Source organism: Macaca nemestrina, chromosome 8, assembly GCF_043159975.1.
Source record: "Macaca nemestrina isolate mMacNem1 chromosome 8, mMacNem.hap1, whole genome shotgun sequence".
Lineage (NCBI taxonomy): Eukaryota > Metazoa > Chordata > Mammalia > Primates > Cercopithecidae > Macaca > Macaca nemestrina.
The window spans coordinates 123,270,176-123,285,478 of record NC_092132.1 but is presented as its reverse complement, the minus strand read 5'-3'; the positions used below and the strand labels follow the sequence as shown (position 1 = coordinate 123,285,478).

Below are 15,303 nucleotides of genomic sequence, written 5' to 3'. Positions count from 1 at the left end.
TGTCGTAAAAACATGTCAGTTATCTACTTTTAAAGATGATACTAAAAAGTAGTTGTCCAGGCTGCTGATGTCTTTCTATTTCATTGGGAGGTTTTGTTTTTAAATTGGAAACATTATTTTAGGTTGATAAATTATAATTTTACATTCAAATATGGTAGTTGGAAATTAAAGCTGGAAAGTTATCCTTGCTATGAGTTGGTCAGGAGCTCAGCCACTTGCTTTTGGTTTAGCATATTCTCTAATCTCCCTCCCCTTCCAGTAATGCTGTCTTTTGATAGTACATGGATTTCATATTATTCTCTTCAGTTTTAATAGTGTTTCCTTCATATCCTTTTATTATTGCCTGTTCTGCCATAAGTGACCATTTCCAGAAAGATCATTTGGGATTTTCTCTAAACTCCACGTAGCAGACTCTATGATGTATACTCTGCAGAAGGTGAGGCAGTGGGGAATAGAGGGCAGACTACTGGACTTGGAGTCTCAGAATCAGGACTTTAATTCTTCCTTACAGTTGTTCACCTGGTGAACCTGAACATATCCTTTGATTTCCTTGGGTCTCCATTTCCTCAGCTACACAATGGAAATGACATTTCCTCCCCCACATCCGGGAAACAACAGATGACATTAGAAAAATAGAAGACATGGGATAAGTATAAAACATTGAAAGAGTTAAATACATTCAAGACAATATTAAGGGATTATTTTTTACTTCCAAGAAGCTCCTGGAAGCTTTGGGCAGGCACAGTTGGATCCTACTTTAGAAAAATCTTTCTCTAACTATAAGTAGAAAACCCTTCTGCTTTTTGAATGTAGCATTTCCCTCTTTTGATATAGAATATCTTTGGCAACTTTAAATTTTCTTTTTCATACTGTTATATAAGACATCATGTGAAAATTCTTATTTCTTACTGAGTTTTTGGAAATAAAATGATAATGTCTTAATGGTTTGGGAAGAATATCATACCTACCAGTGGTGATTGAGTAAGTTCCCTCTCTTTGGACACTTGACAGTAGTATCTTCTTTCATGATTAGTGATATTATTGAATAATGAATGAATGATTTCTCCTAACTCCCCTTCAGGAGAGGAAACTGAAGTAGGGGAAAAGGTAAATTCCTCAAGGGATGGGTATAAAACCTTTATGAACCTTCTGGATAGAGAAGATGACTGCTAATTTCTGTGATTAGAAATTATACTTGGGTTATTCTGCAAATTGAAATCATTTATTTTTTGAAATGTCAATTTTAATGTTTATTAAGCAAGTTTTGTTATTCATGAGTTTCATTAGCCTTTAATATATTTTTTAAATTTTGAAGTAAAATTTCTTGCTGTCACAATACACATTAAAAATTACAAATATGACACATATATTAAGCGCATTAAGATGTCCATTTAGGAAAAATATGCTAAAATATTTTTATATAAATACATTTTTTTGAGAATTTTGAGAATTTATGGAACAAAGTAATGATACAATCCACAAATGTACAATTAAAGGGTTTAGGGATATCCAAAATACTTGGCAAAGTAATCTGAAATAATACTCTTAGGAAGGAAGGGCTACAATGTGATTCTAGTAAACAAAAATCTAATCAAATCATACTCTAGTCCCAGCTACTCGGGAAGGTGAAGCAGGAGAATGGCATGAAGCTGGGAGGCGGAGATTACAGTGAGCCGAGATTGCGCCACTGCACTCCAGCCTGGGTGACAGAGTGAGATTCCGTGTCAAAAAAAATAAAAAAGACTGTATGAACATATATGGCATAAATATGTACAAATATTATTTATTTAAAAAAAATCCAGGGGTAAGGGCAGAGTAGTTAGAAAATACCTGAGGGTGTTCATGAAATAAGATTGGCTATGAATGACAGTTGCTGAAACTGGGTGATGCCCATCTTACTCTCTCGACTTGTGTTATATGTTTGATATATCCCACAATAAACCTTAAAAAAAAAAAGATGAATGGTCAGTTATAGGAAGATACAATAGAAAAGACAATAAGGACAAAAGTTGGCAAAGCTTACCTAAGCACTCTTTAGATAAAAAGACATTTTCGCTAACTAGATTTGAATATTATAGTTTGATTGGCAAGGAGAATGCCTCAACTTAATCTTTGTTAAGAGACTACTTAAGGCACTATCAGAAGTTCCCTTATGGCGAGGTGCAATCCCTTGTGCCTGTAATACCAGCACTTTGGCAGGCCAAGGCAGGCAGGCTGCCTGAGGCCAGGAGTTAGAAAACAACCTGGGCAACATGGCGAGACCCCACCTCTACAAAAACAATTTTTTAAAATTAGCCAGGCATGGTGGTGTTATCCTGTAATCCCAGCTACTTAGGATGCTTAGGCAGGAGGATTGCTTGAGCCCGGGGATTTGAGGCTGCAGTGAGCCATCATTGTGCCACAATACTCCAACTTGAGTGATAGGAAAAAAAAAAAAGGTGTCTTTGTTATATTCTCAAACTTTCAGGTGAGCTGGCTTCCTATATAACTCTTCTATAGGACAGAACATACTGGTTGGGGCAAGTGAAACTGTCCAGTTGTATGGCTCATAAGTTAATGAATTTGTTTTCTAGTGTATACACTGATATTTATACACACATACACATAAAACCAAGTTCAACAGATGGGTAGTGCAACTCTACTCCCCAAAACCCAACTACCCTGTAATAAGACACATTAGACTTTTGAGATAGCATGGATGAGGACTGAAACGCTGGCCTAGACCATGGCGTTGCCATAGTGGGGTGACCAGTCTGAAGAGCCAACAATGCTTCCTCAGTAAATACATATTTTGTCTTGATAGGATTTCTACAGATTGCAAAATGCAGCTATTCTGAAACTGTAAAAGAGAAACAGAAGCATGTAACACCTGGGAGTGTTTTATTAGACCCACCATATGCTCAGAACATGAAATCTCCGCTGCTAGGGTTATTTGATTGAAACTGTCTTTTGTGTTGATGTGACAGTTTAGCTCTGAGATTCTTCCCCATGTAAAATGTAATCCCCCAAAAGGTTTGGCAAGCACGTTTTATTGCCTTGGGTCAGATAATTCAAATTCTAACATTAGACATCATCTATATAGCATGTAAAAAGTAAAAGAGAAATATTTATGTTTCTCACCAAACAGTAAATTAATACTCAACTAATAAATTTCTTAAACTCCCTAATAACAGAGTATGGAAACAAAAAATGAACTTCTTTCCAAAAGAAAAGTTCATAGATACGTTTCCTCATATATGTATACATAATATAGTAGACCACATGATAAATAACCTTATAAAAATGATACCAATAGCATTCATCAAGAGACGAGGCACTTCTTTAAATTATTAATTTAGTTTGTTACAGGTTTTATTATGGCTATAGTATGTTGTTTTAATCTACCTTTTATGTGTAGTTAAAAAAAAAAGTTGTCCATCTCTTTACCTTTATTTCAGCCTTTAAAAAGATTCCATTATTTTTTCATTAATCTTGTTTTTCAGTCGTTCCCCATTTTTTCTTTTAAACATTTCTTAAGGAACCATATTTAAGATTTTATAGAATACTTAGATTTCTAGTTGGGGTGTATCATTTAGAATTAGATAGGCAGAGAGAGTGTTATGATATATTTCCTTATGATGTATTAGTGGTTATAGTACCTAAAATTGAATAGTGATTCTGTTTGTTTGTTCGTTCGTTCATTCATTCATTCATTCATTCATTCATTCATTCAATATTCACTTCCAGGGATTGGGGACTTACTTAAAGACAGAGTGGTTCCCATTATACTTCCTTTTTTAGTCCTGCTTATTGGTTAAAGAGAAGACTAGGAAATGTTTGTTATTACAAATATTTTGTTAAAAATTAAATTTGTGTGCTCTAGCATTGTTTTACTTTTTTAAATCAATACGTTAAAAATCCAACTTCTTTTTGAGCTCCCTATAAAAAGGGAATTATTTGTTGCTTATAGGTTTAACTTGTGTTTATTTTTTTCTTAATGGCTAATGATCATATTTATATTCTATTGTTATATTGATATTATTGATCATTTGTGCTACATTTAAAATTCTGTAGACAGACCTCTTTTCAAGTACAGAACCTCAAGAAGAACAGAAGATGAGTCTGGTAGCAAAAAATAAAATATGCACACTTTCACAGTCTATGGCCATCACATACTCTTTATTCCAAGAAAAGAAGATGCCTTTGGTAAGTGTGACTTTCAAGTTACAGGGAATTTTTTTAGTTTATTTAAACTTGTGTTTTATCAGCTGTTTAGTATTAAAGCTCTGACTTGGGATAATTTCCTCCAACTCTACAATAAATCTCAGTTTAATTTTAAAAGAGAACGTTTTCTTTTTCTGTTAAGCCTCCCTGTTAAGTAATAGCAGCAAGTTTAGTTTGGCCATGAATATCTTCTAGAGGTTGTATCGGGGTACTGATAAACACATTTATAGCTCAGGGATACTGCCTCAGCCATATTTTAAAATGGGACTAATAGTTTAAAAACTATAAATATTCACAGTGTTAAGAAACAACCTCAAGATGCATTAAGAAAAAGGAAGGTGCAAAACAGTGAGAAAAACAAACGTAAATGTATGTGTGTGCATATGCATGCTTATATAGTCACATATTCTTGTATGTGTACAAAAAATACATACTGGATCTCTGGAAGCATAGCCAAACAACTGGAAATATGTTTTTAAAAACTTGCTTTTCATTCTATCTCTTCTAGTACTGTTTTGATGCTCTTTGAAAACAATCTAATTGCTGTAACAAATGACCATATGTAGGCCGGGTGTGGTGGCTCATGCCTGTAATCCCAGCACTTTGGGAGGCTGAGGCAAGCAGATCGTTTGAGGTCAGGGAATTGAGACCAGCTGGACAACATAGGGAGACCCTGTCTCTACTAAAAATACAAAAATTAGCCAGGCGTAGTGACACGTGCCTGTAATCCCAGATACTTAGGAGGCTGAGACACGGGAATCGCATGAATCCAGGAGGCAGAGGTTGCAAGGTTGCAGTGAGCTGAGATTGCGCCACTGCATTCCATCCTGGGCGACCAAACAAGCCTTGGTCTCCAAAAAAAAAAAAAAAAAGACCATATGTAATGTTTCTTCATTGATCTAAGATAAATCTTTAAGGCTGTTGAGGTTTTTTTGTATACAAAATGGAGAGTAAGTTTTTAATGGAATGTGACAAAATGAGACTTACAGGTAAGTTTAATTTGAATTCTCATCCTCTTGACATTTAGTTGATTTGTAACAACAGATATGGTCCAATGCCTGCTTTTCTGTTGTCTCTGGTTCCATCCACTAGTGCCTGTATCACACACCTTTTGTTCAGGTTTTATCATTTAAAATAAATAAGAATAAACAGTCCATAACTTATCTTACTTACTGAATAAATGTTTTAATTTGACAGTCATGTTTCTTAAAGTTCCTTACAAAAACCATTGCCCAAGAAACCAAATAATTCCATTATACTATTTTTGAAATAGAACACATAATGGGAATTTTAAGTTCAATTTCTTATGTAAATAATAACTTCTATGTACATGTTAAAAATGCCTGTATATACCTAATTTGACCATGTATGTATAGTAGAAATGAAAACAGTTACTAAGAAAATTTGGTATTGGCTCCAAATTTTCCGAATAAAGTGTATTCTAATGCTCAGTTGTAATACAGGGTTTCATGTATTAGTGTGTGTATTCATGGTTAAAAATGTGAAGACTGTTATATCTTCATTTGTGGCTTTTGGTATTATTTGGTTGTATTTTATTGTGTGATATGGTGGTATAATTATTCTTACCTCCCAGGAGTCTGAGAGAGTCTTGCCAGTTAACCGCAGAATTAAACATGCTTAGGACTAATTAATCAGGAGCAATACTACAATTAGTTGGAGGTAATTTGAAACCTGCTATCAAATAACCCTGATGTTATGCACACATGGTGCACACTTTTCTAGTAGACATTTAATGAAAGTAATTTAAAACCTCCCTTTGAAGGATGAAAAACTTTGCCTTAAATGCTGTATTCTGTGAAAGTGTCAACATTCATGCAAATACAGTCTAAATTCAGACTTTGAAAATGTATTGAAAGAGAGGATCATGAAATAAGTTAGAGCTGAGTGACTAAGCTTTCTGGGTGTTTAAAAGAATGTTTTACCTAATAAGTATCTGAAATGTATTTGCAGCCACATTTGTTTAAAGAACCATATAAATATGTAGCACTGTTCATGTGAAGTTCAATGGTAGGAAAATGCTGACACCCCTTGTGGAACTGTGGTTATTATTATTTTATGAATAGAGCCAATTTCAAACACCTATTAGAGTCTTCTCAGGAACCTTTTATAGAATGCATCTGGAGCCTTATGTTATCGCTAAGCATTTTAGGATTTGTCTTCTTGGAAATTCGTGTAACCAAACCATCACGTGTTATTTCAAGTGTATAGAGTATTCGGTTACAGTTTACTGTGTTTTCAGAAGGTCGTAACAACTGTTAGACTTACAGAGAATGACTTCTCTGCCACTAATGATTTTCTAAAGTGAATAGAGAGGGACGAGGATTGAATTCTTCGATAAAGCTGGGTGATTTTGTTTTATTCAATACAGTTTAATAAGTATAAAAAGTAGAACCTATGGAGAGCTATAATGGGGGTAGTTTTAAAGAAATTCTGAAAATGAAAAGTTTAAGTAAAGGTTTAGTTCATTGTTTATTTCACACTGAGCATTTACTACCTGAATGTTTTGGACATTTTCTTTCCATGAGTAGAGTGGACACTTTTAAAATTCACTGGGTTCTTTTGCTGTTCTTTCTCTAGAAGAGCATAGCTGAGAGCAGGATTCTGCCTCTCATGACGATTGGCATGCACTTATCCCAAGCGGTGAAAGCTGGCTGCCCCCTTGATTTGGAGCGAGCAGGCCTGACTCCAGAGGTTCAGAAGATTATTGCTGATGTTATCCGAAACCCTCCCGTCAACTCAGGTGAGAAGCATGGCCTGCCTCTGCACCCTTAATGACTTGACGAAGTAAACAAGCAATCTACTAATATTTTTCACTTTTAACAGCACTAATCCTTTATGCTATTATGAAAACCTTTTGTGATTCTTTTTCTTGTTTTAGGAAAACAGTCTTTCTTCCCATTATCACTCAGAGGAAAATATACTGAGAAATTCTTTTGTTTTGTTTGTTTTTTTGAGACAGAGTCTTGCTCTGTTGCCTAGGCTGGAGTGCAGTGGCGTGATCTTGGCTCACTGCAACCTCCACCTCCTGGGTTCAAGCGATTCTCTTGCCTCAGCCTCCTGAATAGCTGGGACTACAGGCGCATGCCACCATGCCTAGCTATTTTTGTATCTTTTGATAGAGTCAGGGTTTTCCATGTTGGCCAGGCAGATCTTGAACTCCTGACCTCAGATGATCCGCCCACCTCAGCCTCCCAAAGTGCTGGGATTACAGGTGTGAGCCATGGCACCTGGCCAATACACTGAGAAATTTTTATTTTCCTTTTCAGCTTAAGGTTACACCTTCCCTGCCATCCAAAACAGTGCTTTCATTTTTTCTAATTTCTACCTCATCACTTGCAAAAACCATATTTTTGTCCACATTCATTCCCAGTAGCTTCCTGACTCCTAGTTCTTCCCTAAACCTTTCTGAGTCCTTGTCATTGGTTTCACTTGAGTAGCCTTTCTAATCAACACAGTCATTGGTGTCAGTTACTGTGACATGGAAGGGACAGACCAAGTTCTGTGGGCTGCTGTGTAGAAGGATTTCCTGTCACTTTGCTGCAGAACCTCAGCTGTGCTGCAGAGAGCAAGCCCCTTTGCTTGCCTTGTAGAAATATTTTAAATTATTATCTTTTTTTTTTTTTTTTTTTTTTTGGTAACAGAAATAAATAGGAGATACGTTAGAGGATTTTCTCTCCTAGATGTGTAAATACAAACTTGGGGTCTTATAACTCAATAAATCTGATAAATTTCTTTAGACTGTTAGGATAGAGCAGTGGCCATCCCAAAAGCCTCATCTCCAAAGCTGCAGTGCAGATACTTTTTACTACCTTGAAGTTTTTCCCACTTGTGAACAACTTGTGAATAATTCCCCCTGAGAATTTGGAAAATCACTCTCTGAAAGCACAGTCAATACTGTGCTTAAATAGATCTGAGCAAAAATAAGTCACTTAGAAGACAGGATTATTTCTAGGCTTGAGCATGAATTGACTGAAGGTCTAAAGAACGAACACCTCCTTCACTTCCATTGATCACGGTGGATGCACAGGGAAAGGAAAGACACGGAGCCAAGTTGGAGTAGTGCTCATCTAAGTTCCAGGGATGCGGGGGAGTGGCCAGGGGACTTCAAATATAGTACATAAATAACCTGTTTATAAGTTATGTCAATGTCATGTTTGAAATAGAAAACCAAATACTGCATGTTCTTTCTTATAAGCAGGAGCTAAAGTTGGTGCATATGGATATAAAAATGAGAACAGGCTGGGTGTGGTGGCTTGTGTCATAATCCCAGCACTTCGGGATACCTAGATGGAAGGATTCCTTGAGCTCAGGAGTTCAAGACCAGCCTGAGCAACATAGTGTGACCCCCATCTCTACAAAAAATAAGAAAATTAGCCAGACGTGGTGGCGTATACCTATAGTCCCAGCTACTCGGGAGACTGAGGCAGGAGGAGTGCTTGAGCTCAGGAGTTTGAGGTTACAATGAGCTGTGATCATGCCACTGCGCTCCAGCGTGAGTGACAGAGTGAGAACCTGTCTCAAAAAGAAAAAAAAAAAAAAAAAGTAACAGTAGACACTGGGGACTACTGAGGGGAGGGAAGGAACAATGGTTGAAAAGGTGGGAAGGGACAGTGGTTGAAAAACTGCATGTTGGGTACTATGCTCACTATCTGGGTGATGGGATCAATTGTACCTCAAACCTCAGCATCCTGCAATATACGAATGTAACAAACCTGCCCATGTACTACCTGAATCTAAAGTAAAAGTTATAATTTTAAAAAATTATGATAAAATCAGAAAATAAAGGTCTGAGATGGAAAATTAAAAGACCAAAGCCACCCATAAGCACAATAAATCCCTTCCCCCCAAAAATTATATATATAAAAAAGATATTGCGCCAGGCGTGGTGGTTCACACCTGTAATCCCAGCACTTTGGGAGGCTGAGACGGGCAGATGACTTGAGGTCAGGAGTTCAAGACCAGCCTGGCCAACATGGTGAAACCCTGTCTCTACTAAAAATACAAAAATTAGCCAGCAGTGTTGGCACGTGCCTGTAATCCCAGCTACTCAGGAGACTGAGGCAGGAGAATCGCTTGAACCAGGGAGGCGGAGGTTGCAGTGAGCCAAGATCGTGCCACTGCACTTCAGCCTGAGTGACAGAGTGAGACTCTCTCAAAAAAAAAAAAAAAGATCTTGCACCCTGACAAGTTCTAGTTTGTGCGGGAATGCTAGAATGACTCAAGATTGGAAAAATCTTTAAATGTTACCACAATAAGGGTAAAAGGAGAAAAATTACCTAATGTCATCTGAACAAGAAGAAATGAAAGACATTAAAAATTGGGAAAAATTTATATTTGAGGAATACTCTTAACAACGAATTCTGCTTATATATCACTTCCTAGTTTTCTGATAACTTCCCATGCAGATGTGTATGTAAGGAATGGATGTAGTCATGCTAATCTGAGTGTTTATCTATGTGATACTTATGAATTAACCATGTAAGTTAATAAGTTAGCATTTCAGGGTTAAATTAGCCAAATCCTGAGCTAAGCTGTAAAACATCCAAGGTAGGTTAGAGAGGCATCTTATGAGAAAGCTGGCCAACTTTCCTGGTCACCTTCTGATCTTCCTAACTTCAGAAATCAAGGCAGAGAGAAGAAAATAGTAACTACTTTGTAGGATTAGATTTATGGTTGTCGAAACCTCTGTTTCTCCAGTGCAGAATGAGATAGTGTTTTAGAGAAAGCCAAAGACTCAAATGTCTTCTTCATGCTTATAGTCTGGAATTTTTTTTCCTTTAGAAATGTACTGTCTCTCAGGACTTAAAGCAATTTGCATCTTTCGATGAGATGTTGAGTAGTAGGCTGAGTAGTAGGTTGAGTATTCTCTGAAAGAATTTGTGCAGGCCGGGCACGGTGGCTTACGCCTGTAATCCCAGCACTTTGGGAAGACGAGACAGGCAGGTCACTGAGGTCAAGAGTTAGAGACGAGCCTGACCAACATGGTGAAACCCCGTTTCTACTAAAAATACCAAAATTAGCTGGGCTTGGTGGCACACACCTGTAATCCCAGCTACTTGGGAGGCTGAGGCAGGAGAATCGCTTGAACCCCCCTGGGAGGTGGAGGAGGTTGTAGTGAGCCGAGATTGCCTCATTGTACTACAGTCTGGACAACAGGGTGAGACTCTGTCTCAAAAAAAAAAAGAAGAAAAGAATTTGTGCAGTTCCCTCCGCCAACCTTTTTTTTTTTTCTATTGGCATTTCTGCTATTATTTAGCTGCCTTCTTTATATCCTGAAACTTACAGGTGGTGTTGGTCTAGTCTGTAAGAGCAAAGGCTTTGGTAATAGACAGATCTGTATTTAGACCTTGGCTCTAGCATTTCATTGTTATGTGGCCTCCATCAAGTGATCCAATTTCCCTAATCCTCAATTTCCTCATCTCTAAGACGGGGAGAATTAATATTGCCTCTCTTATAGAATTGTGAGAAATATAGTCATGTGTTGCTTGATGATGGGGATGAATTCTGAGAAATGTGTTGTTAGGCGATTTCATCTTATGGGAACCTCACAGAGTGGACTTAATCTTAGATGGTGTAGCCTACGACACATCTAGGCTGTATGGTATAGCTCCTGTCTTCAAATCTGTACAGCATGTGACTTTAGTGAATACTGTAGGCAATTATAACACAGTGGTATTTGTGCATATAAACATAGTGAAACATAGAAAAGGCCCAGTAGAAATACAGTGTAACAGATTTTTTTTAAAAGGCCAGGCATGGTGGCTCACGCTTGTAATCCCAGTACTTTGGGAGGCCGAGGTGGGCGGATCACCTGAGGTCAGGAGTTCAAGACCAGCCTGGCCAACATGGTGAAACCCCGTCTCTACTAAAAATACAAAAATTAGCCAGGCGTGGTGGTAGGTGCCTGTAATCCCAGCTACTTGGGAGGCTGAGGCAGGAGAATTGCTTGAACCCAGGAGGTGGAGGTTGCAGTGAGCCAAGATTGTGCCACTGCACTCCAAACTGGGAGACAGAGTGAGACTCTGTCTCAAAAAAAAGATACAAAAGGGTACATCTGTATAGGGCACTTACGGCGAATGGAGCTTGCACCCTGGGAGTTGCTCTGTGTGAGTCAGTGAGTGAGTGGTGAGTGAATGTGAAGACCTAGGACTGTGCACTGCTGTAGAGTTTATAAACCCTGTGCACTTAGGCCACACTCACCCCTCTGATACGAATCTATCTGTATAATGTACCTTCATATGTACCCTTGAAACCAAAATAAAAGTTAAAAAAATTTTCTTCTTTCACCAATAATAAATTAACCTTAGCTTACTGTAATGATTTTTCTTTATGAATTAAAATCTTTTTACTCTTTTGTAATAACACTTAGCTTAAAACACAAACATATTGTACAGCTGTACAAATATATTTTCTTTATATCCTTCTTCTCTAAGCTTTTTTCTGTTTTTGATTTTGTTAAATTCGTTTTTACTTTTTACATTTTTTTTTTTGTTAAAAACCAAGACACAAACCCACACATTAGACTAGGCCTACATGGGCTCAGGATCATCAGTCTCACTGTCTTCCACCTCCACATCTTGTCCCACCAGAAGGTCTTCAGGGGCAGTCACATGCATGGGGCTGTCATCTCCTATGATAACAATGCCTTCTTCTGGATACCTCCAGAAGGGCCTACTTGTTTTACGATGAACTTCTAAAAAATATTTATAAAGTGTATAATATAGCAAACACATAAACATAGTAACATAGTCATTTGTTATCATTTTTAAGTATTATGTACTGTATATACTAGACTTTTACACAGCGGGCAGCAAAGTGAGTTTGTTTACACCATTACCACCACAAACACATGGGTGATGCTTTGCATTGTGATGTTATGATGGCTATGATGTCACTAGGTGATAGGAACTTTTCAGCTGTGTGATAATCTAATGGATACTTGTTCCTGTTGGCTGCCCATGGTTGACTGAAACATCATTATGTGGTGTATGACTTTAAATTAGATACTGTTCAGAAAGCTTTGGCACACTGGTAATAGCAAATGGTGGTGGTGAATATGATGATGATGATGATGACTGAAGACACAGATGGTAAAGTTTTATGGTGTCTTAAATATACCCTTTAAATATGATTATTTTTATAGTTTGTCATTTTTAATAGGCACTTAAGAATACATGAACTTAATAAGTATATAAGAAAGAATGTTCCCCAATATGTATTTTATAGAGACATACAATTTAAGAACTCAAACCGGTTGTAATGGTGTGTGTGTGTGTGTGCACGCACGCATGTGTGCTCATTCGCACTAAAGAATTCTTGGGCATATATTCCTGAATGTCCTAAATGGACATTCTAACATCACTTCATTATGGGCAGAGGGAAATGGTAAAGGAAAATTTCATATTATATTATTCAGCCACGTATTGACAACATCTGTTTTATTTGCCCACAGTAAAGAATTGAAGCACTGTTAATTTGCTTTCTAAATCATGTAGGCACAAAGTTATGGAACTTTAGATTTAGAAATGAAATTGGAAACCATTACACTTTCCCTTTCCTATCCCACCCTGTTTTGGAGATAAGGAATGTGAGGCCTAGAGAGTTATAAAACTGTTTTAATACCATGTCTAAGATTAATGACTGAACAAGTTTCTCTTTTTACTCATGTTAAAGTTGTATTGCCAGTTAACTTAAAGGAAAGAAATACGCAATTTCTAATCCTGATATAGGATATGGGTATATAAACTCGATGAGTGAAACAAATTAACTTATTTATAATCAGTTTCATATCTTTATTTATTGAGTGTCTTTACCCCTTACCATATCTAGTACCCTCTACATTCTAAGATTTGCAATTTCCATTTTTGATGTTAGATAACTTTTTAAAGTAAGAAATATTAAAATCAAGCAGAATATAATGGTGAAAAATTCTTAAGATATACTTACCAAAAACTTATTGTTCTGTTAATACACTGTCTGTAGGTTGCACATATAATATGAAAAAGTACGTTTTTGTAGCCTACTTTTAAATCTAGAATAGAGGAGGTTAAGAAGGTTGTGATAACCATGAGCTCTTTTTTTTTTTTTTTTTTTGAGACAAGGTCTCACTCTGTTGCCCAGGCTGGAGTGCAGTGGCACAATCATAGCTTACTACACCCTTGAACTCCTGGACTCAAGCAAGCCTTCCACTTCAGCCTTCCAAGTAGCTGGGACCACACCTGGCTAATTTTCAAGTATTTTTTGTAGAGATGGGGTCTCACTACATTGCCCAGCCTAGTCTTGAACCTTTTAGTCTCAAGTGATCCTCCCACCTCAGCCTGCCTAAGTGCTGGGATTACAGGTGTGAGCCACTGAGCCCAGCCCTCTTTTATTTCTTTTGATAGTACACTCAATCATTAAACTATCATTTATGGATGTGAGATTGTGCTTTTGGATTCTTGTTTTTTCTTTATAAAATACCTTTTGTTCTCTTACTGGAGAAAACATTGTTGGATTATAAATGATAATAAGGAATGAGGATATACATACTATAATAATGATTCAGATATGCTATTTTCATATTTTATTTAACTGTAGCCATGCCACAATAATTTAGAGTTTTAAAGAACGAGTTTGATTAAATCTAAACTTTGTACAATCCTGAATTGAGAAGTTTCCTGTATTTTATTATGACACAATCTTTACCTAAAAATAGAGTAATTATGAATTGAGAAAACATAGCTATTAATTTCATACTCTTATTTGTTAAGTAGGTTTTGTCTGGAAAACTGTTCATATTTAAAGGAGCTTTGTACCTTTGTATTCTTTTCGTTTGTCCTTGTTTATATAATTTTAAACTCTGTTTATGGATTTGGGATTCGAACTATGCTTAATAATAAATTAAGGCATTGAATGAGGTTCCTAGATAGTATTTTGATTAATTTTATTCTCCCATTCTTAATGTGCATGTAACTGGAAAATTAAGAGTGGCTTCCAAGGGATCTACTATAGAAGTAAGGGTAATATGATCTCTTTGAAAACACTGAAGGCGTGTAGCCAGTGTTGTCATGAATTCTGCGGTAGATATTTTCAGCACTTATTTACATGGGAAGTTAGAGCAGAATGAGATGCACCTGTAAAGCTAAATGCCACTTATTTGCATATGTATAAAATGCAGGATGAATTTACCATAGAAATATAAAGGGTACTTGTAGAAATGTATTAGAAAAATATATGAATTTTTAAATTATATCTAGAAATTAACCTTATACATTTAACTTTAAATCATTAATAGTGGTTTAACACCATAAGCGGATGTTTATGCATCATCATTTTATGAACAAAAGACATTCTAATTTTAGAAATAAAGTGATTCAAAAGTGAATGAAATATCTTATTTTTTCTTTTAAAATTAATTTGTTTAGCCCATTACACGATAATAGCTCAAGCTTGTGTGATTTTTCCCTAAAAACTTGGTTTATAAATGTCACATTTATAGTATGAAGAAATTAATCCATAGTTTATTTATCTAATTTCTAAATACCCATGGAAGAAAATGAATTTAATGCAATGTAGTGGTATATTACTTGGTTTTGAGTGTGGGAAAATTTATATGGTCTTTCTAAAACAGCACTATCAGTAGAAATATAATGCGAGCTACATATGCAATTTTACATTTTCTAGTAGCCACATTTTAAAAAGTAAATGGATGCAATTTATTTCGATAATATAATTTAGTCTACTATATTTAAAATTTTATCATTTCAACATGTAATCAATCTGAAAATTATTAATGAGATATTTTATGTACTTTTTTCTGTAATAAGCCTTTGTAATCAGGTATGTACTTTATATATACAACATATCTTCTGATGCTAAATTTTAACTGGAAATACTTGATCTGTGTTTAGCTTTTGTAAAATTTACCATTGAACAAAGTGGACTAATGTGCCCAAGGTGTTCCAAACGTATTTTAAAATTTGAAGACAAATAAAAGGGAACTCAAAGTAAATTTGGATACACACATACAACAGAATACTCCTCAGCCATTAAAAAATGATGAAATAGTAAAATTGGGGGAATTTTGACATTATTAGGATG

General features: G+C 36.1%; 1 protein-coding gene across 11 annotated transcripts in view; it reads left to right on the top strand.

Annotated features, from left to right (window-relative positions):
* The window catches only part of LOC105481956 (WRN RecQ like helicase), a 139,230-nt gene that overhangs the window by 116,018 nt on the left and 7,909 nt on the right, over positions 1 to 15,303 (top strand). For 9 of the 11 annotated variants that reach the window (XM_011741746.3, XM_011741745.3, XM_011741738.3 and 6 more), the window contains 2 exons: positions 4,054 to 4,185; positions 6,802 to 6,964. In XM_011741746.3, the coding sequence (XP_011740048.2) occupies positions 4,054 to 4,185; positions 6,802 to 6,964 (295 nt within the window). The other 2 variants (XR_011607121.1, XM_011741747.2) reach the window with 2 other exon arrangements.